Below are 23,652 nucleotides of genomic sequence, written 5' to 3'. Positions count from 1 at the left end.
ATGTTTATAGCAAAATGGTGATTACTTTTCCACAATTTATCTTAATGAAAAATTTATTTTGAAAATTATAGTCTCTTCAAAATACTTAATAATCACTTCTACTCAAATCAGTCAATGGCACTGTTGCTCTTTACAGAGCATAGTGTATGTGCCAATGAGTTCTCTGAAGGCTGCTGAGTCCGATGCATGAGCGACAGTCTCATCCACGGGTAGGGCACACTCATGCACTAGCAATGCTTTGAATCTGAGCAGAGATTCTTTCCTTCTCTTGCTGGTCATCACAAAGCTTGATCCAGTCCGCCCTGTAATGCCTGGCTCCATCTACAAGCCAACCAGAACAGCATTCTGTGCTCCTTTCCCAATCACTTCTACTAACTAATGCAAATGTGCATGATTTCTGCTGGTCACTTCTCTCTATCCTGCAACCATTATTATGGTACCTGTATGTCTAAACACTTTGGGTGTCTTGGCAAGACCTGGTGAGGCTTTCCTTGCAAGCCCAATGACTATAACTACAATATAAATATTGCTCAGGATCCCAGGCTTGCTGCTTGGTGACTTGCTGATAGTCATGTCTGTTCCCTGGATTTCTATGTTTCTCTGCACTCTTTTGTCTGCACAGACCATCAGACTTCCACACAGTCACATATGGAATATGTCTTGAAATGACACTTCTGCACTTTTGCATTTGCACTTCTCCAGTGGCAGAGTTGATCAGCCCCATCATCCTTTGTTTCATAGCTGGTTTCAGAATGGAGTTTTCAGATTTATTTTTTCCCCTAACTACCTTGGTTTGTTTGTTTGGTTTTAAATAAATTGGTTATTCCTGGTTAAGAGATGTCAATCTTAAAGTTAGTTGCCTCCTAGATTATAGAAAATAAACATCTCTTTCTGGTAATTAGTCCATAACTGACATACAGATTCTACTTGCTATTACTGCTTGGCAAAGGAAATTGTAGCTTTCACTGTAATAGATCAAGATTCAGAGAGCTGCAATTCCCTGGCTGAAATTTTCAGCTAATGCACTTACACAGATAGCTTAGAAAAACATTGAAACAGGATATCCAGCTACTTCTACTGGTGCCAAAAGGAGCTGAGAAAATGACTTGAACATCAAAAGCGAGAAACTGCACAGACAGTAGAAGTTTATATAGATGCATACCAGATGAAGCACTTGCTCCTCCTCTTTATTATAAATTATTTATTTAACCTGCACTTGAAGTTTGCCAGCTCATGGAGTTCCAGTCTGAGCTAACAGGGAGGCCTACCAAAAGGACTACAACCAAGATGGCTGCCCAAGCCCACGGACCCCATTCTCAGCATGCTTGGAGTCAAGAGTGGGGACAGAAAGAACTAGAAACACCTTCCGAAACCAAGAGATAAGCTTCTGCATGGGGTGATCAGGACAAGCACTCCACTGAAATAAAGACAAGCACGGGCTGCACAGCCCCCAACAAGTTAGCTAGGGACAGCCTAACTCCAAACCCTGGTGATAACAAACACCTGTGACAGAAAAGGGAGAAGGCTTAAGCCACATCTCAGTAGATAAGCTACCTTTATATCATGATAGCACTAAAAATGTGCTAGGGTCTTTCCAAATTCACAGTTCCCTGGACCGAAGAACACACAGTCTAAAATGACAGAGATAAAGGGTAGGGATGAAGAGATACAACAGAGAAAAAAGGACCATGGTGTTCAAACATATGAAGTCTATTAGGAATAAGTATGTTTGGGCTTTTTTAGTATTTAAATGAAGCAGACCAAGTTCCTCTATTACATCATCCTTCCACTACTCTACTCTGTTATCTTTCCTTGCAGCAATTTACATTCAACCTCTTTCTTTCATATATATGAGCAGCTTGCTCATAAGATACATACATTAAGATAATTAAGTAGATTACTGAGTCAACTATTTTCTTATCAAAGAAGTGAACCTTTGGGAGGGACTTAAATGAGGTCAGCACAGAGGCTTTGAATATCAGCACAAAAAGGATCTTGTAGGTTCAGGGAGTGGCATGGAAGGAACAGCAGAGATAGTTGTGCAATAAGCAAATGGTATTGTTGTAGAGTGAAGAGGATAAGGTGAACCAAGACACAAGAGCAGGGAATTGTGTGGGGCCTTGAATGTGATGGAGTGGAGGAGGGGCAGCCAGTTGGACTGAAAGAAGTGGATGATGCCGTCACTATGAAAGCCAAAGAAGATGAGCTAAGTACTGCATGTTGTGCAGACTAGAGGGCTGAGATATGGGTGTTTAGGAGGAGACTACTATAAACAAATAGAAAAACTTTGATGAGAATTTAAGAAAAAGGTGGATTCCAACTTGACTAAAGTGAGCAGGATTAAAACAATCAAAATGATCGCCATTGTGTCAAAAAGACATTGGTAATTTTTAGAATATATTTTATAAATATAACGTAGTTCACAGATTTCTGACACCAAATCAAGGATTATATTAGAGTATCTAGATCTTGACACTTATCTTCATTAACAGAATAACTAAATGTCTTCTTGCTTATCAGTAAAAACACGTTTTAAAACGTTAGATGTCTTTATAACAGTGAAATGTTTGCCAATCTTTATTTTACAAATAATTAAAATTACCACAGTATAAAGAATGAGAAACATTGTGAATACCCCAGCAAATGTGCACACCTGAAAAAATAAAATGGCAAAGATTTATTTTATGGCAGGCACCATATTTTGGCATAATACAGAAAAGCTAATGTTGAAAACAAAGGTGTCATTTAAAAACTGCCATCTCAGATACCAACTGAAAGTAACCAATAACAGCTTTAATTTCAACTATTTCTAAATCTACAACAGTATGCTACATTTTCACAGGCTCTGCCTCTTCAATTTTTAATAGCTACAAGTGATTATATTGTAGCTGATTGATAGCAAGGGTATCTCTCTCACTCACACACACTCCTCCCCCACACCGGGTAAGATTTCCTGAAAGGTCATAATTTTAATTAAGACCAAATCTCAAGACTTTGATGGTGACAATTCTTCTGGTAGTGTAGTAGGAAACAAGTTAGCAATTTGTTTATTCCAGGACATACTACGTGTTCTTTGGATCAGCTCACAGTGTCAATATTGCTTTAGTTAAAAGCATATGGACACAATCACATTCCAAGACACCTTATTTGGTGTCTTCATGGACTGAGGCTATTGTCTAACTATAAAACGTCAGCTTACCAAGGCAATAAGGACCTACTTTGCAGGCTCATGCCAATTCATGCTTTCATCTGTTTAAATACAAGGATCCTTGAGTGATGAAAACAGTTATGACTGTCACAAACAGTTTGAAAGATTAAAGTAATTCTGCTGCTGGCATGAAAAACTTTGTTCCACATCTAAACACAAACTTTGTAAAGTCTGAAATATCATTGCTGGAAAGGATATAAAGTTTTAAGCAAACATTATCATCATTGCAAGGAAGCATGACATATTTTTCATGTTTGACAATAGACATAAATATCCTCCCACACTGTTTAATGTGAGAATTGCACATGTGCAGCAGAGCTAATAAAACATCTCAGTGAAAACAAATGAAAGGGGTGGATGGAGAAAAGAGTTATGATGAGTTAGAATGGCAAACGCAAAGCTTTGAAGTTGAAAAGTCATCATACTTGTACGATCTATTCACAAAACCCAGAATCAGTATTTGATATGCAGACTCAACAGTCCAGATCCACAGAGGATGGTGTCTTGGATAACTAGCTGTCTTTACAGAGAAATGTCTTTCAGTTGAAGAAAAAGCTTCGAGATCACAGAGAGTACTTAGAAAATCAAGGAGAATTCTAAACAGTTAATTATTTTATCTTTATATGCTGTACTTTACATATTACATTTTAAATATAATCACATGATCACTGTCAGGCTTTTTTTGGAATTCTTTTTCTAGCCCAGTTTAAATAGCACCTAAAGGTGCTGAAGCTTTACAAACTAAAAAGGAGACAAGCTCCCTGTCTGGAGGAGATTATATCCTCACGGACAATATACAGTTGAAGTATAGGGAATGGGAATCTAGGAAAAATAAAGGGTGCTTGTTAGTCTCATTATATTGATTTGGAATCAATTTGTTTAAAATATTTTTTTAAATTCTTCTTTAACATTAATTTTGTATATTCTTCATTGTTGGAAAGGCTATATTTTTGACTGTAATGTCATTGCAGAGAAGGAAAAGAGATTTAAGCAAATATTATCAGACAGCTCCAACATATTTTTAGAAGTGACTATAGGCCAAGTTTTATAGAGCTCATGTAAAAAGTAATCTAAAATACAGTTTCAATATTTGCATGTTTTTAAAAAGCAATAATATAGCTTTAAAGCTTTTAAAAAGAGTAGCATTGAAATTAGTTTCTTTCTAGTGTTTGACAGAGTTACATTTTGTGACAATTTGTTCTGTTAACATTAGAAGCAGAAGAGAAGTATAAAATAATATTAAGCACTGTTAAAGGGGTTAATGCCTTTGAGTATGCCTGACTTCTGATCCGACACAGAACACTGCTGGTAGCCTACTTCATGGTTTATGTACTACTTCAGCTTGTGACATTATTAGAATGTTTTGAGTGAACAGAGGTTACACATACTCTAGCGTACCATCATCCTTCTGCGTCTAAAACTAGCAGGCTTTTTAGGTGAGCTTTAAACTAAATAAGAAAAGGTGCTTTTCCCAGCAAAGCACCGTATGTGCTTCCAGACATATAGAGTAAGGCAGATGATAATGTTTTTCTGCAGCATAAGAAATCTATTAAGAAAAGGAGCATTAGTTTACAGAGAAGTGTATATAATGTAGTAAATAAGCAACAAGAAGCAAAAATGATGCTAGCTGAAACAGATTATGGTGAAGTAAACAGCGGAAATTTGGTGAGATGAATTTCATATCTGGAATATCATAATAGTAGGTACATTCTGTACAGATAGAAAGGAAAAGGAAAGGAGTGTAACTAGGCAAAAGGATCTACAATTTGATTATGAATAATATGGTGGTGAAATTCTTTGGGTAAAGATTTTAGGAAAGAAAAACAAAGGAGAAATATCAAAAAGCATCTGTTACGGGCCCCTAGGAAAGGAGTAAAGCAAGAATTTTTAAAATTTCTGGAAAAAACTCTAGGTACATGAAATCACAGTGGACCCTAACTACCCGAACATTTTTCTGGTAAAAATATAGCCAAACATGCACCAACAAGGTTTTAAAATGACTTAGAAAACAACTTTCTGATCTAGAAAATACAGATTAGAAACAGAACCGAAAGGAAGGTTACTTACATGTAACAGGAAGTTCTCTGAGATGTGTGATCCTTATCTGTATTCCACTGAGGGTTATGCAGATTTGCCATACACTCAGAGACAGAGCATTTTCAAAGTAGTAATGTCTGTCGGTTCATGCATGTGTCCTTGCACTGCCTCCTGGTTTCACCGGAGGTGATAAAGGGCGGAGCGGACCAACTACATTTTTGGTTCCTTCTCCAGGGCACATCTTCCATATCCGCAGGAGAGGGGAAGGAAGGTGAGATTGGAATACAGATAGGGACCACATATCTTGAAGAACTTCCAGTCACAGGTAAGTAACCTCTCCTTCTTCAAGTGATGGTCCCTACTGTATTCTACTGAGAGTGATTAACAAGCAGTACATAGATAGGGGGAGGGTATGAAGAATATGACTGAACCATGGAATGGAGTACCGCTGTGGTGAACAAGGTGTCCACTGCAGAATCATGCACTAGAGCATAATTAGAAGAAAAGGTGTGTATCTAACTTCATATGGCCACCCAGCATATGTCCACAAGGGGCACATAATGGAGCGTGGCAGCAGTTGATGCTTGCACTCTCATGGAATAGGCCCATATTCCACCTGGTGGGGACTGTCCTAACAATTGGTAGCAGAGCATAAGACACCCTTAGACCCACTTGGCAGATTCTCTGGCTGGAGATGGCCTGCCCTTTTATTCTCTCCGCTATGGCAGCAAACAGTCTGGGAGACTTCCAGAATGGCTTCATGCTTTGCAGGTAAAAGGCCTGGTCCTTCAGTACTTGAGGGAGTGGAGCCTCCATTTCTCATTTGAGGTGCACAGTTTAGGAAAGAAAGGGGGTAGATGTATGGATTAGTTGAAGTTGAAGAGGGAAACCACTTTTGGAAGAAATTTGGGATGCAGGCACAGTGAAACTTCATCCTTATGAAGTGTGATGAAAGGGGGATTGCCATCATGGCCCCCCAGTCTGCCAACCCTCCTTGCAAAAGTAATAGCAACCAGGAAGGTGACTTTCATGGAAAGAAGGGAAAGAGACCAGGAGGCTAGAGGTTCAAAGTGAGAGCTCATTAATGATGTAATGACTAGGCTGAGGTCTCACTGGGGAGCAATAGGTGAATGGGCAGGTATTTACGTACAAAGCCCTTCCAGAATCAGATTGTCAAAGGATGGGTAAAAACTGAATATCCATCCACCAGAGCAGGGGTGGCCAACCTATGGCTCCAGAGCCATATGTGGGTTTTCAGACAATAATATGCAGCTCATCATATGGGCACTGACTCCGGGACTAGAGCTGCAGGCTCCAACTTTCCAGTGTGCTGGGGGGGTGCTCACTGCTCAACCCCTAGCTCTGCCACAGGCCTTGCCCCCACTACATCCCTTCCTGCACCCTCCGCTGGGCCTGCTGGGCCATCGCTCCTCCTCCCTTTCCCCCAGATCCTCCTGTGCACCAAAAAACAGCTGATCTGGAGGTGCGGGGAGGAAGGGGGAGGCGCTGATCGGCGGGGCTGACAGTGGGTGGGAGGCGCTGGGAGCGGGGTGGAAGGGAGCTGATGGGAGGCTGCTGAGTTATTACTGTGGCTCTTTGGCAATGTACATTGGTAAATTCTGGCTCCTTCTCAGGCTCAGGTTGTCCATCCCTATACTAGAGGGTAGAAAGTGGTAATAGCTGTTGATCATGCACCTTGATGGAGCTAAGAGTGAACCCCAAGGCTTTTAGGTGAAGGAAATAATCTAAGAGCATTGGGGTGCCCAGAACCTCAAGGACAAGACCTTTCTGTTGGGCTTAAGAAGTGAAATGCACCCATTTGGCTTGGTAGGATCATCTCATAGAGTCCTTCCTGCTATTGTAGAGGACATCTCATTCTGCCAACAAACACTCGCATGCTAGCGGAGGTGTCCATCCAAAAACCAAACTGTCAGGTGAGGCATCCACAGATTGGGGTGCTGGAGTCTGCCATTGTGTTGCGCGAGCAGTTCTGGAAACATCAGGAGCAGGAGAGGAGGATACTTCAACATGGGGAGAAGAAGGGGAAACCGGAACTGGCAAGGTCAGAACGGAGTGATTAAGATGACCATTGCCTTCTCCTCTCAGAGTTTGTGAAGGATGTGTGGCAAGAGGGGTAGTATAGGGAAGGCATAGTTGATCTGGTCCAACCAGTTGACAATCAGGGTGTTGCCTTATAATAATAATAAGGCAATATCTCCTAGAACTGGAAGGGACCCCGAAGGGTCATCAAGTCCAGTCCCCTGCCTTCGCTAGCAGGACCAATTACTGATTTTGCCCCAGATCCCTAAGTGGCCCCCTCAAGGGCTGAACTCAAACCCTGTCTGCTGGCCTGAAGCGCGGGCCAAGGGACATACTTGCTGCCGCTTCCAGCAGCTCCCATTGGCCTGGAGCAGCGAACTGTGGCCACTGGGAGCAGTGATCGGCTGAACCTGTGGATGTGGCAGATAAACAAATTTGGGAACCACTGATTTAGTCTGACCTCCTGTATAACATGGGCCCTACATACACTCCCTGTATCTTTTAGAAAAAATCCATGCTTGATTTTAAAGTGGTCTGTAATAGAGAATCCACCACAATTCTTGGTAAATTGTTCCAATGGTTAATTACTCTGTCCAAAATTTACACTTTATTTCCTCTCTGAATTTGTCTAGCTTCAACTTCCAGCCATTGGATCATGTTACACCTTTCTCTGCTAGACAAAAGAGCCCATTATCAATATTTATTCCTCATGTAGGTATTTACAAATTGCAATCAAGTCATCCCTTATTCTCTTTATTAAGCTAAGTAGATAGAACTCATTGAGTCTATCCTTCAGTCATTCTTGTGGCTCTTCTCTGTAACCTCACCACTTCATTAACATCCTTCTTGAATTGTGGACACCACAACTGGACACAATATTCCAGCAGTGGTCACACTCACCAAATACAGAGCTAAAAGAACCTCTCTAACTTCAATTTGAGATTTCTGTTCATGCATTCTAGGATCACAATAGCCCTTTTGGCCACAGCATCACACTTGGAGCTCATGTTCAGCTGATTATCTCACAATCTCCCCCTCCCCAAAATCTTTTTCAGAGTCACTGATTCCCAGAATTGAGTTCCCCATACTGCAAGTATGGCCTACATTCTTTGTTCCTAAATATACACATTTACATTTAGTTGTATTAAAACACATATAGTTTGCTTGAGCCCAATATATCACAAGATCCAGATCCCTCTGAATTACTGACCTGTCCTCTTCATTATTTATCACTCCCTCAATCTTTGTGTCATCTCAGAACATTAACAGTAGTGATTTTGTGTTGTCTTCCAGGCCATTGACCAAAATGTTAAACAGCGTAGCACCAAGAACCAAGCCCTGCATGGCCTCACTAGAAAAAAAATGATTCAGTGATGATTTCCCATTTACAATTACATTTTGAGATCCATTAGTTAGCGAGGTCTTAATGTGTGCCATGTTAATTTTATATTGTTCTAGTTTTTTTTAATCAAAAAGTTGTGTGATACCAAGACAATGCCTTACAGAAATCTAAGTATAGTCAACACTATTACCTTTAACAACCAAACTTGTAGTCTCCTCAACAAAAGATATCAAGTTAGTTTGATGGGATCTATTTTCCATAAACCCATGTTGATTGGTATTAAATATTTCCCCAATCTTTAATTCTTTATTAACTGAATTCCGTATCAGCTGCTCTGTTATCTTGCCCAGGATTAATATCAGGCTAACAGGCCTATAATTATTTGGGTCATCCTCTTTTACTCTTTTTTAATATTGGCAAAACATTAACATTTTTCCAATCTTCTGGAACTTGCCCAGCATTTCAAGACTTTTTGAAAATCAACATCTGTGGTCCAGCATGATCCTCAGCCAGCTCTTATAAAACTCTAGGATGCACGTTATCTGGGCCTCCTGATTTAAAAATGTGTAACTTCAGTAGCTGCAGTTTAACATCCTCCTAAGATACTAATGGAATGGTAAGAATGTTCCCATCATCATCATCTGAATAGATCATCTGTTTTTTCCCCCAACTAGAAAACAGAAATCTTTATTTAACGCTTCTGCCTTTTCTGCATCTTTATTGATAATTTTACCATTTCCTTTTAGTAATGGATTAGTAAGATTGTTAGGATTCTTTTTGTTCCCAAAACTTCTTATTGTCCTTAATCTGCTGGACACAGATGTCTGCTTTTTCCCCTTTTTTCCCCATCAATTTTCTACCATTCCTAATTTCTGATTGATATTAATTATTATCAACTTCCCCTTTCTTTCAGTTGTTTATATGTTGTTTTTTATGGATGCCTTCAATTTCCCTCTAAACAAGATAGGAGTTTTAATCAACACAGCCTTCTTCCTCAATTGTGGCTTTTTGGGCATCGAGTAAGAAGTGTTATTCTGACGAAATTCTTCTTCTCAGATGATTTGGCTCACAATTGTTTTCAGCTTTGTGAAATTGACACTCTTAAAGCACCAAACATATATATTATTGGTCTAGATTTGATTCTGTTTGCACATTTATAAATGTGATAAAGTCACTGATCACTTGAAGCTAAACTACAATTATTTTTTAGATCTGTGCGCAGTTCCACTTCACCTGTCAATTGGATTGGTCTCAAAAGTCTGCACTGCTTAATAAATCCAAATGTCCCTCCTCACCATGTTCCAGCCACCTTTGGTACATGAGGCGTCACAGGCCTTTTCCTAAACAGTTTTCCTCTCCACTAACAATGATTTGCAAAATCTATTGTGCCCCAACATGAGACTGCCCACTCTCTGACCTTGTAAACCCAAATATTTCCTTTAACAGTAAAGTATTAACCCTCTTGTTGCTTTCTCTGCTGAGAAATGTAGAATGGGTTATGTTTGTCCTATGATAACTGCTGAAAATCCAAGTCTTCTGGCTCACTGTGGAGGGTACCTCATGTCCTGAACAGCTGGAGGAAGAGGTCTAATTTATCAGAATCACTTATGTACAGCCAAGCTTCTGCCAATGGACTGTCTCCCCACTGGGGTTGTAGTAGCAGCATATTGGGGAAGTAATAAATAAATTCTATGAAAGCCGGTCCCCTTCTCTCCATGTCAGTTGCATCTTTTTGTATGATTTTTGGGAGGATAGTCAAAGATACCAAGACTTATCCTGAAAAACAAATGCCAATGGCTCCTGGCTAACTACCTTCCTTTGTAATGTTATTTCTTATCTGCAAGATGCTATACTAGCAAACTATTTTCTCACTTTCCAAATACTGGGACTAAGAAAGCAAGCCTCAGTTCAGCTGCTATCCCTTGCACGCCAGCTGTTTCATAAACTCCTCTCCCAGTAAGGTACTTTTTCTCTTCTAAGGAAAGAGGACAAAATAAGTGTTACCCTTTCTGTGCATCCATTACATATCGTAGCCCGCCCTTCCATACTTAACTTTTTGAATAGGGGTGCCAGATCTCTAATGTACTGATAATTAAGAATTCCTTGTATTAGTTGTAAATCAGCTATTCAGTTTATTATTCCAGTATGGAAGTCTTCTTGCCAAACAGCAGGTTTTTCTGAGTAATTCATAGACTTTTATGAATTGAAGAAACATTAAAAAAAAACACCTAAACACATTTTTAAGTTTACAATTACAAAGTTCCTCTAATTCTATCAAAGGAGTGTAAAAGATGAGATAAGTAAGGGAAATTATATAGCAACTCCACTGGAAAAGTAGTAAGTGTATGGTTGTTTGTATTACTGCTTTCACATTATACAGTTAAAATGATTAAAGGTTGTTCCCACTTCTAGCTGGTGCATTTGAAGAAAATCCTTTTTAAATAACCATGCTGACCTGAAATGTGCTAATGTAGTATTAACACCATTTTGCTCATCAGGATGTCACAATTTTTTTTCTCCACAACATACAGGATAGGCAAAAGTTATTATTTACATTTTACAGATTGGAAAAGTGAAGCCCAGAGAAACTAACTACCTTTTCCAGAGTCATATGGCAAGGACTAAACTGGGAATAGAACCCAGTGGTTCTGGTGTTCAGTTCCTTGGTCTAAGCAATAGACTACACTACCTCCTATTGCACAAAACAGTTCAGACTCCAGCAGCAGTCGTTTATCCCTTCTAGCATTTCAACATGTCAGTCTCCAGAACAGTCTCTGTTTTTTTAGGTACAAAGCAGCAATATTATCACTAATTAGAATTAACTGTAATTAGGAAAATACAAACAGTTCTGATAAAACTAACCAATCTGGGGGGTTTCTTGAAGTATTTACAGCCTAGCTATAATTAGGAAGTACTGAAAATTCTGCGTATGAAGAAAAACCTGATTTCAGAGAAGCAGCTGAACTACCAGACACTTATCTAAACTGAAACTCTGAATTTTTTGAAATTTGCCCTATACTAGCTCCAATACCATCAATCAGGATTTTTTAATTTTGTTTTCATGAACTTTAAATGTATAAGTCTGTAGGACTTCCATTGTAACCCCACACAGAGTACTATCCTTTTACTGTAAAGCTTCAAGCTATAAGTAAGTGACTTCAGAAGAAACAGAGTTAAAGATATAATGAGTCTGCAGGTTTCACTATATTACAATTTCTTGATTCAAAGAAGATGGAAAAAATAACTTGATGGAGGGGCAACAAAGATACCCAAAGGAAAGAAATAAAAATATAACAGCATGATTCTTCTTTTACTGTTCTGAAAATCTCTTGATTTTTGCGTGGTGGTAGTTGTGGTTGTAGTATTCATCTATTTCTTGTTTTACTATATTCATTTCCTCTTTTCTGTTTTCATCAATTTTTACTCTTGTATGAAACTCCCCTTTCTCCTCACCCTTTTTTTGTCTCCTGTATTAATCTGTTTCTCTTCAGTTCCAACTTCTATTAGCAGCAAGTTTCCACTGCTATCTCATTGTCACCAGTATTAAAAAAAAAAAAAAGAGTAAGTCTCAGTTTTCAGCTGCACAATGATCAAATGCCTGGATGTTTTAAATCCTTCAGAAACAATGTCTATACTGAATTTGTGTATTTAAAGGACTTGAGCAAGAGAGGTTTATTCATTTCATTCATATACGTTCAGGTGATAAATTTACATTTGTAGTACATAGGGCGGCTAATTTATTTTTGATATGTAAGTTTAGGGAGAATTGTGCTGGTTCAAGATGAGCTGGGAAGCATTTGAAAATTACAAAAGCACAAAAACTATATCCAAGCAACATTAAGGGCCTGAAACTTGAAATCACAAAAAAACAACAAAGTTTGGAATCCAGATTAAAACTCCAGTGTTCAGCACAACTTGTGCTGAAGTATTGAAACCTAGCTTTCCTGTAATACATGGACTGTTCCCACATGTGACTCCCATCTCTCATATCTTTATTGCCTGGTCATAAACTCATACATAAATGGTGTAAATGTCCTTGGTAATAATTTCAAGGTTGCATGCTAAAATTAACACCATCCTGGCTAGAACTGTGTTAAATGTTTCCAATGTAACTTGCTGTCATACAAAACTCACCTCTGTGAGATTTTGTTACAAACAGGTTCAGACCAGGTTTAGCCCTTCAGAACCACCTGTGCCAATTGATGGTAAGACCAGGGGTGCCAAGTGTCACTCATGTCTCATGAATATCACACATTTAGTAGCTCTGCCATACATGCCCTACTGCATACAAGCTGGGAAGCATCTAGCACTAGTGAGAGGAGAAGTGGGGAGGAGATATAAGTAGAGGAAGCAACGATAGCAGCAGACAGTGGTGAGATACAGTATTAGCTCAAAGCTCTTCCAGCAAGATTCAATCCTCTAACCAGTACTGTTTTTTCATCAAGTCACATTTGAAGAAGGGAGTCCCATTTCTTCCATACATGGAGAAGCCATGTTTCTGAAGGATTTAAAACATCCCATGGGGAATGGGATGACGCAGGGGATCAGTAATGGGACATGAAGTCTTTTATTTCTTGGTCACTGGTTCAAATTAGATCCAGATTGCTAGTACCTATAAACTGTTACCGTCTAACAGGCCTGTGTGAAATGAATGGTTTAAATTTCAGCATCCTTAAAATGGACAAGCATCCAGATCACTTGTCAAGCCTCAGCAAAGATACCTGGACTAAATGAGCATATTGGTTTTCAGTTTCTAGGGGCAGCAACTTGGAATGAAACCTCTAAAATGAGGAAACAGAAATATCAATTTGGTTAGAACCTTTCATGGAATCAAACATGGCATATGCAGAGGTGAAATGCATTTGTTGATTTAACCTAACTCCAGACACTTGCTCAGACTACTGAATCATCATACCACTACGCAATCTCCACCAATGCATGCAATGATGGGAGTGCTAGTGTACATCAGCTGCTGTTATTTTTACTATTGTCACAAGTTTAGATCAGACCTGAATGACAGTGATAAAAATGCTTGTTGCCAGTCCCAGTGTGGGTACCAACAGTGGGGCTACACTGCTGGTAACAATGGTGGGAAATTTTAAAGGAAAAGAAACCTACACAGTCTTAGAGATGTCCAGAAAGAAATAAAGTGATGAAACCATTAAAATAATTAATCTGCAGTATATCACCAGGATCATTCAAGACTTCAAGATGGCTAGCTCAGCTAATCTTGAAAATAAAAAGCCGCAATAGAAGAGGTCAGGAAGGTAGTAAACTTTTTAAAAACTGTTAGTTAATCCCAGGGATTATAAAACAATGAGTTTTTCTTCAGTTCCACTTATTGCTAGATGGGAATTTAGTTACCACTGAATTAAAAATGAAGACTTGTCTTGGATTAAAAACTGCTTAAGAGATAGTAAGTAAACAACAGGAAAAAATGACCAGTAACTACTAGGGAAAGAGAATATTATTAGGGTGATATAGAGTTCAGTATTAGAGTTTGTGCTTTTTGTTATTTATGTATATAAAACAGTAATCCATATAATATTTAGTTCAAAACTGAAGCAAAATAGTCAGGTAAATATATCAGCGGAACTGGAGCCAGGAGACCAGGGTACCATCTCTGACTGTGCCACCAGCTTACTATGTTACCTTCGGCAAGTCACTTATCCTCTGCGCCTGTGGTGTGTCCCAACCATAAAGCAAGACAGACAAGATACAAAGAATGTGGTTTAATTAGGCCACATCTTTATTAACTCAACTGGGACATACCCAGCATACAATGCAGGTCATTATCTTTTCCTTAATTGTTCCCACCTATCTGGGAGGGCTGCTGTCAGCCCTGCCCCTTCCCTAGTTCCTGCAACTGTGCCACTCTCCCCTCATATATAAGTTAAAGGGGGCTGTATCCCACTGTACCAGACATTAGGAGCAGCAACCATCCTGCCCTAGGTTCCTTAGAGTATATCTTACTCCTAAGTCCACTTCCAACTTTGAGTTATCAAGGAACCGTATGTCCTATGGAATGAGTACCTGAACAGGACACTTGCCACCTGCTAAGTTGCAACCACTTGACCGTACTTCCTTACCTACCCAATTGGGCCCCTGACCTCTTTTGGGAAGGTGATGAAACATACCCTCCCCAGCCAATCTGGCAATGAGGGAAAAATTCCTTTCTATCCCTGAAAGAAGAAAGTAAAGCCAGTGTAATGCCCACAACAGATCATAAAAACCCAGTCCTAGTCTGATCCCATGGGAGGTTGTGTGCTGCTGATCTGTGGTGACAGAGCATTCTCTATAGAGAGAATGAGGTATAAATCCTCTCCCTCTCCCTCCCTCTAACAAACACATAGCAACATGTGCATATATTATCAAAAAATTGCAAAACAAAATCCACTCTATTGCACCCACTTCAGAACATACTCCCGGGGGAATTCTGCACCACTGCACAATGCAGAATTTTGCAGAAATTAATGTTTTGTGTGCAGAATTTCCTTTCCCCCATAGAAATGGGCTGCAGTGTAGCTGGCTGCCAATATGGGCCGCTGGGCCCAGTAGAGCCCAGCTGGCACATAGAAGACACTGCCAGGGGAAGGGAGAGAGAGTACAGAGTTCCTGGAAGCTGCAGTTCCCTGCATGCCTTGAGGGAAGGAGATGCCAGCATGCAGGAAACTCCACACAAGCCAGGGACCCAGCAATAGGCTGTTTCTCCCTGTGGATCCCTGGCTCCAAGGGGGAGGCGGTATGTAGGCTGGGGGGACACAGCTGGGCTCGGAGGGGGAGGAAGCATGGGTGTCTGAGCTAGGGAGGGCCCTGCGGCTGGGCTCTGGGGGGTAGTGGGTTCAGGTGTATTGGCTGGGGGGAGCATGGCTGGGCTCTGGGGGGGGGTGTGGGTGTCTCCCCCTCACACCCACCTGAGTTCAAGGGTGGGGGTGGGGGGGGCAGAGAAACAGAAACTGGGTTGTCATAGGGGTTTCTTTAACTCTCTATTCCTGGGGGAAATTTTGTGTGTGCCTGTACTGTTACAGACATACTTGCTGACAGGTATTTTGAAATAAATTACCAAAGTAATTGAATCTCATGGGATTATGTTGTGTTATTTTGATAAATTAAATTTGCAGAATATTGCAGAATTTTAAAATATTGTGTGCAGACTTTTACATTTTTTGGCATAGACCTTTTAATTTTTCCAATAAATAAGAACCCACTCAGAACAGACTAGACTAGACTAGAGATAATGGTTACACAGTTTGTAAAACACCTTGCTACCATATGAGGGGCACAAGTCCAAGAACTTTGTTAATATTATAGTTATCAACTGCCTCGTATAAGAGGTAAGCAGAAAGGTGTCAAAGTTTGCAGAAAACATTAATATTAGGATTTGTTAACAAGAGCACTCTAGAAAGACACCATGATAGCAGCTCAAACTCAGTAAAGACAAGTGGAAGAAACAGTGGTACGCTCTAACAGGTTCTGAGTTAGGAACTACCTTAACTAGGAAAAGTTCTAGTCATCAAAGTGGACAGCTCAACAAGAATGTTTATGCAAAAACAAGTGTAAAAAGGGGAAAGAGATTGATATGGAAAATATTGTGATGCTGTTTTGTAAAATGATGGCGTATCCTTACTCGTTGCCTTAAATATTATGTATAATTATAGACAGAACATCTAAAAAAAAGCTGAAACAAGAAAAGTACAATGATAGCAGGAATGGAGGCTTCCATACGAGGTGAGATTAGAATGACTATAACAATGTAGGCAAAAAAGAAGAATTGAGAGACAAATATACATACATAGAATATAGTGGATGCCAGCCAAGTGCTCTTATTTACTCCTCCCTAGAGAACAAAAAAACATAACCACACCACAGACCAAGAAGGCATGCAACAAAATTAAAAGCCAACAGGTTCTCTTTTAAAACGAAATATTGTGTACTTAGCAGATAATTAACTCAGAACTCACTGTCACAGGACACTACTGAAGCAAATATCTTTTTTAAAGTTAAGACATCTATAGGAATAAGAATATACTCTTCACTTACATTGGCTGGAATAAAATTAGCAAAATACAAATTCCATGTACACTGATCAACTGATGTCAGGAACAAAATTTTTCACAAATATAATATTGCACAATTAAATGCAATTGATGTCTTTCCTGTAAAACATCTGGCTTTGGCCACTGTTGAGGACAGGGTAAAGGACAATATGGACCTCTGAGCAGCTTCAATATGGCAGGTCCTATGGCACTAAGAATCAAGTAATCTACAAAAAACACCAACACAATGATCTTGAAAAAGAAATGTTTGATTTTTAAATTCTGATGGGGAAATGCTAGCAATTAAGGTTTATTTACTTATGTATATCTGGGTTGTGTAAATAAAGCTGGTTAGTCCCAACAGTAGTGAGGCATAGGCTTAAAGGAAGGCAAGATAAAACAGCATGTGGGAGAATGCTAGTGTTAATGTGCACACATACAGCAAACTATCTCACCTCCAGCACTTACTGCTAAAGCTATAAATACAAATTGCCAATTAAATGAGATGAAAAGACAACCTACAACAGCCACACCTGTGGATTCCTTCTTTTACAGGGTCCCTGCTAACTTTATGAGAAACTTAAATATATGTATTACATTTTCTAGAAACATATCATTAAGAACTTGTTATAATTTGTGATAAGAAACTTGTAGCCTACGTAACAGCCACACAAATTTGTGATTTAAAAACTCAAGCAAATTAGATTAAGTACAATAACCTTGAGAAGGAGAAGTGTTATATTGAGAAATGTCAGATGTATTTAACAGTACACCTCTACCTCGATATAACGCTATCCTCGGGAGCCAAAAAATCTTACCGCGTTATAGGTGAAACTGAGTTATATCGAATTTGCATTGATCCACTCCCCCCCCTCCCCAGAGCGCTGCTTTACCGCGTTATATCCGAATTCGTGTTATATTGGATCGCATTATATCAGGGTAGAGGTGTAGTTTAATAAGAGCTGTTGTTCAAAAACAGTGTTTATTTAGGCAATTATATTATTTTAGTACTGTAGCTTCATAAAGTAAAGTTATTTAAAGATTCCCTGATGTTAGGAGGACCTTTATAAAAAAAAGATGAAGCTAAATTCAGAGACCACTTTCTTTTAAGTGTGACAAGAAGTTATGGCTTATAGAGGAAAAATTAAATGGTTATGACTGTTTCAGTGATCACAGTTTTTGTAAATATGAGTCCTTTCAGGAATCAATTGAGTCACAGTTCTTGTGACTTCTCAGACATTAAATGCTAAATTGATTCTGACTTTGTGAGTGATATTGCTCATTTGGGAATACAACTTCCTTGTGTAGTCACCATAATGGTTACAACTGGTTCTGATAACCTTTAGGAGTGTCTCATATAACTGCTGTGACAATACCAGAATCTGAGTTTCTAACTGAGATGCATGATACCCAAATATGCAGAAAAAAAGTAGAGTACAACTTCAGCAGAATAATCATGGAAACTCCCTTCAAATAAAGCTTCTTGTAACTAACGTGATTTTTTTTATGCTGCAGAACTATTATAGTCACAATTACTGGCATTCTAGAATCACCACTCCAAAAATATTTTGTGTTTTAATCAATTACATTGCATAGGAATAATTCACCATTTGACATACCCACTTTCATGAGGATTACCTATTACTGTCCACTGAACATTTTTTTTTAATTTCCTACAGTGCCACATTGTAGAAATATATCACATGTAACATTGTCATGAGGATTTAGTGCAGTGGCTGCCTCCGTTTCCCCCCACCTCTCTTTGATAGATTACCTTGATCTTTGACTAGGTGCTCTCCTGAGCTGGACCCACACCTGCCCTTAAAGGGACAGCACATCTTCATAGACTCATAGACTGTAAGGTCAGAAGGGACCATTATGATCATCTAGTCTGACCTCCTGTACAATGCAGGCCACAGAATCTCACCCATCCACTTCTATAACAAACCCCTAACCTATGTCAGAGTTATTGAAGTCCTCAAATTGTGGTTTGAAGACCTCAAGCTGCAGAGAATCCTCCAGCAAGTGACCCGTTACACTTTATCCCATCCCCCCTTTTCTATCTCCAGGGCAGGCTCTCCATAAATTGTTAGAGCCTTACCTACATCGCCCAGCCTGGATGACATTTCCTTTTTAACCTCAACAAGCAAGACTAACAAGAAATGTGCGCTGCTTGTATTCTTCTCATTGAACAATGAAGTGCTGTGGCCATAGTTTTCAACTCAGCCTGTACAACCAATGTAATGCACATATTCTGTAGTGTTCATTAGCAAACGAAGGTTTATGATGAGTGCCACTTTTGAAATGTCCAATCCTCCTGTGGCTATGGTGGGGAAGCCAAAACTGGCCTTTACCTGGGTGGACCTGGCAAAAGGCTGATTCATTGTCTGAGAGCACTCTTCATGGATATGGATACAATTACATCATTCACCATAGAGAAAATCCTATAAAGAGTCAGCTCCTTTTGAGATTCTTACAAATATCAAGGTCCATGAATCTTTGCCTGCAACACCCAGAAGATCAAATGTTTGTTTTCCTCTTCCACCCCCATTATTTTCTCGATTGTGTTCTGAGATGTACAGCCAACTTTGCCTCTCTCCTCTAGTGATGCAACTCCTCCTCTGTGATGCACTTCAAGCCTTCATTGGTCTTGGTGTTACTCTGCCAGAAGGGTCTCCACCTCAGTGGGAAGCTCGTCCAGCTTCTTCTCTAGCAGCAGGCGCTGCTCTCCATCTCTGCCATTAGCCAGATTAAATCCTTCTTTTTCTTCAAGACCTATGTCACAACCTTTTCTTTTAAGCAGCACATCTCATCCAACTCCTGCATACACTCTTTTACCTGGGTCTGCAGAGAGTGGAGTTCTTTGATGGCTTCACCTTAAGTTTTATTAGCAGAATGGATCTGGTCTTCCAGACTTGGGTCTACAGACCATTAGGCCATCTCCAAATTTTCCCTACCAGTTACAAGCATGGAGAGCTCTTCCTGCATCTGTTCCAGCTGCTCCAAACCACGCTTCAATTTCTCCAGTTCCAGTCTTTGCTCTCTGTCTTTTTCCGAAGCTCTGGTCAAGAACAGTTTTTGTCTTATCCTCTCAGGCCTCCACATCAATGTGGCTGCTCTTCTCCACATAGGTATCAAAAAGATTCTTCTCTGTGAACAGTTGTTCTATCCCCTTTTGTTTCTTCACCACACCGGCTGACCGCCTTCATTGCACTTTAGCCCCAGACCTCTCCCCTTTTCTGGGATCCTCCAGCACAGGGGTCCCCTTTGCCCTGAGCACCGGTGCCACTCTGTGACTCTCCATCGGCCCTCGCCCCCTAGCACTGGTGTCCCCTCCTCACACCAGATTTCACCTGTATAAAATGGTAAGGGGGGCCCATATAGGTTGATTTGTCCCAGGCCCTGCACCCCCTAGGGACGGTCCTGCTCGCTGCACATGGGTTTTTTCTTTCCCAACCCTTGCAGCTTCACTAGACTCAGCAAGGTTCTACCAAAGAATGCAGGACTTATCTAAAATGTCTGATTTCAGTACCAGAAACTCAGGCCTGGTCTACATTAGGAACTTACACTGGCATTGCTACATCTCAGTGGTGTGAAAAATCCACAGCTCTGAAAGGCATACCTATACTGACCTAATATGCAGTATAGACAGCGTTAGATCAACTGAAGAATTCTTCCATCCATCTAACTACTACTTCGTGGGGAGGTGGAGAGCACCCCTCATGTCAGAATAGGTAGTGTCTACACAGAAGCGCTACAGCGGGCCGTAAGAACTTGCAGAGCTGGAACCTGGGACAAAGGGGGTTCTCTGCTGCTGATGCCATTACATCACCACGGGATGCTTAAGCTGGGCTCCCACATGAGGACCTTGTGAGGATGGGCTTGGAAGGAAGCACCACCCAACAGGGCTTGAGTGACAGCCCGGCAGCCCTATGATAGAAAGCTGTCTGAGCAACAATGCAGACTGCCTGCCTGTCTCTGCTCCAGACCCTGCTTGTGATAGATCCTAGACTCTGGCTTCCAACTCGTTTGTCCTAGTCTTTGCTCTTCAGCCGCTGTCTGTAACCTGGAGCCTGACCCCAATCTCCTGGTAACCTGACCCTGCCTGCCTTCTGATGCCTGACTCTCGGTCTGCCCTCTTGGACTTTGAGCTCCCAGTACCTGACTCCTGCTCCAATCACTAGTCTGACTGCCCCTGTTCCAGTTGTGACAGGCACAGCTACATGCTGCTGTAGCATTTTAAGTGTAGACATAAACTCCCAGACTTACAGTGTATCAGTTGCACAACTATTTAGGGTCTACCAAGATCCTCCCACTACTGACTCCAGGCCACAGGGTCATCTCCCTGAGGACCCTCAGCTGTCTTACTTTCATGGACTTAGTTTTTAATCTCAAATCTTTGACTTAATATGAATACAAGATTAGGACATTTTTCATGTCACTTTTCCATAGACTGGAAGATTTAGACTCAATGTATTAAGTAACAGTCTATCCTAAAACACAGTTTTATTGCAACTAGTGATTTAACGATGCAAAAAAACTCTGAGAAATGAAGAGCTAGTGAGACTATGGTAACACTACCGGTCACTGGCAAGTGATGCCAGAGTTTTAAAGATCTGTGGAATTATTAGTACTTATGACCCATAACTGACATTGTTTAGCTTCTAGTTTTGCAGCATTGGTTATTTAAGACAACATACTAATATATGTACAGCAAACTCTCCAAACACTGAAATATGAACAAAAAGGTTTAAGAAAAATGTGCTTGCCTTTCTGAAAAAACTCTTCCAATTTATCCTTGAAGGGCTGGAGATGCTGTTCTGAAGATTCTTTGCAAACGACTCTCATTTGCTTTTCACAGGCTACAAATAAAAGTGCAGAGTAAGATATTTTAACACTGAATATTTAACTGATAACTCTTAAATAACCCTATTATTTCAACAATTATATGCCTACTCATTTACCATTCAAACTTTATGAAGCAATGTATATTTCATAATGCATCTGCCTTGCTGAATCTAATAACTGCATTAAAGTTAAAAGTAGCCTCAGCCAGAATTGCTGAAGAACTAGACAATCTTTTTTTAAATATAGTTTATATGCAGTGGAATTCAGCTTTTGTAATGACTGTTTGTAATGGGAATGGGTTGGAAACTAAATTGAAGCCAGTATAGATCGTGAAATAGTGGTATAATTTATTAATGTTTGGAAGGAACACCACTCCATCACAAATGTACCACCACAATCTGCCCCAACTGATATCTGAGCTGTATTAAGGAATAGTCTCATGAAGTATGCAATACAGCAGTCTAACACGAAGGTAACAAAGGTATGGATCATTGTGGTGAGTTCCACTTCCAGAAGAAGAGAATGCAACCTTCAGGTCAAATCTAAGTGATAAAAGCATCTCTTGGCTACCGTTGCTTCCTCAGAATCCCAATAGAGCTGCAGATCCAACAGGACTATCCAGGTTGGCAAATTAGTAACAAGAGGCAGGCAAACTCCACCAATCAAGGGAAGATATCATCTCTGCCATTTTCTTAGTTTATTTTCCCCAAAACCATGAGCATGATTTTAGTCTTATCTGGACAGAGTGTCAACTGCCTTGCCCTCATCAAAATACCAAACCCAGCAAGATGCTGGATGAATTGGTAAACTGCTCTCACTGCATTTGAGATAAAGAACTAAAACTGGTTGTCATCAACGTATTTCAGGCATCAAATCCCATGCCTGCTCACTGCCTCCACGAGAACCTTGTTATGACTAGAAAAAAAGGTTGAGTTTAGATTAGATTTTGCTAATACAAGCTAGCCAACCTTCACTGAAATTCAACCACGTGTATTAGTGCTGGTTCATGGTCACCCATTTAACTTGAATTTAGCAGGTCAACTTAGTAGAAGCAAAGTGAACTTCTGCCTAATTATGACGCATCCATTGCCTAATTTACCAAATAATTTAGGTCTTGCTGCCATGTCATTTCCTATAGAAGCCAAGTTAACTGTTGCAGAATTTAGGCATTGCCCTAGGAAGTCCTACTATATTTCTCAGAATTCTGAGATTCTAGATTATACTAAAGGTGAAATGAGATTGTCAGAAACCAATACCTGAAAATTTTGCAATTACCCATTGAACCAGTGCAAGCAGGAAATTGTTTTCGTTTTCTCACCTCCAAAAAATATAGTTTCCATGTGTTTAATTGGAATGGAAATTTATTTCACAACTAAACCAGAGGGCTATAATTTGATTTCATGAAACATATACATATTTAAATGGAAAGCCAGCCAACTTCACTCCAGTTAATAATTCAGTTTATTCCAGTAAATTTAGTATCCCTCAGAAATGTGCAAGAGGGAGGGAAGAATGTATAATTAACAATAAAGTTATCTGGTTAATAGATGTCACACATTTGAGGTTTGCAGCATAGGGAAAGAAGTCAGCAGAAGGTTGAGAATATATGTATGCATTTTATTATACAACCAATAGTACAGCATATAATACATTTGGACCACCAAGACTGCCTTAAAGAAATCACTGAAACCATTTGTTTGAGTTTTTGTTGAAACTCCCCTCCCCAATGTAGTCTATGTTAAAAAGAAAAATCTAACATGACCAGAAAACTCTTTTCTTGACATTTGTTGCTGCAGAAATATATTGAAAAGATATCTGCTTCCCTTTAAAAGTGTTGTATGATAATTAAACATTCTTCCATAGCTCAGCTATATAAGACTAGAATTTGAAGTGATCAAATATTTATCTATACCCAGGGAGATCCTTCCTACTAATATAAACCACAGTCTTTATTTTTATGAACTGCATTGTATATTTATCTTTAACCTCAAATCTTGCAATTTGTGGCATGCAGAAACAATCCTGCGCATATAAAACAGTCCCACTGAAGTCAATGGGAATTTGCTTGTGCCCATCTACTTGTTAAGACTGGGGTTTGAATTTGTTCATAACATATCTGGTTAAATAAAGACTCTTCTTGT

At 39.8% G+C, this 23,652-nt stretch overlaps 1 protein-coding gene across 3 annotated transcripts in view; it reads right to left on the bottom strand.

The window, feature by feature from the left end:
* LOC116829382 (formin-like) overlaps positions 1–23,652 on the bottom strand; it is a 254,480-nt gene that overhangs the window by 46,517 nt on the left and 184,311 nt on the right. For all 3 annotated transcript variants that reach the window (XM_075065486.1, XM_075065487.1, XM_075065488.1), the window contains one exon: positions 21,433–21,525. In XM_075065486.1, coding sequence (XP_074921587.1) covers positions 21,433–21,525 — 93 coding nt within the window. The remainder of the gene's footprint in view (positions 1–21,432; positions 21,526–23,652) is intronic.

This window comes from Chelonoidis abingdonii, chromosome 4 (genome assembly GCF_003597395.2).
Source record: "Chelonoidis abingdonii isolate Lonesome George chromosome 4, CheloAbing_2.0, whole genome shotgun sequence".
NCBI lineage: Eukaryota > Metazoa > Chordata > Testudines > Testudinidae > Chelonoidis > Chelonoidis abingdonii.
This window is presented reverse-complemented; position numbering and strand designations above follow the sequence as displayed.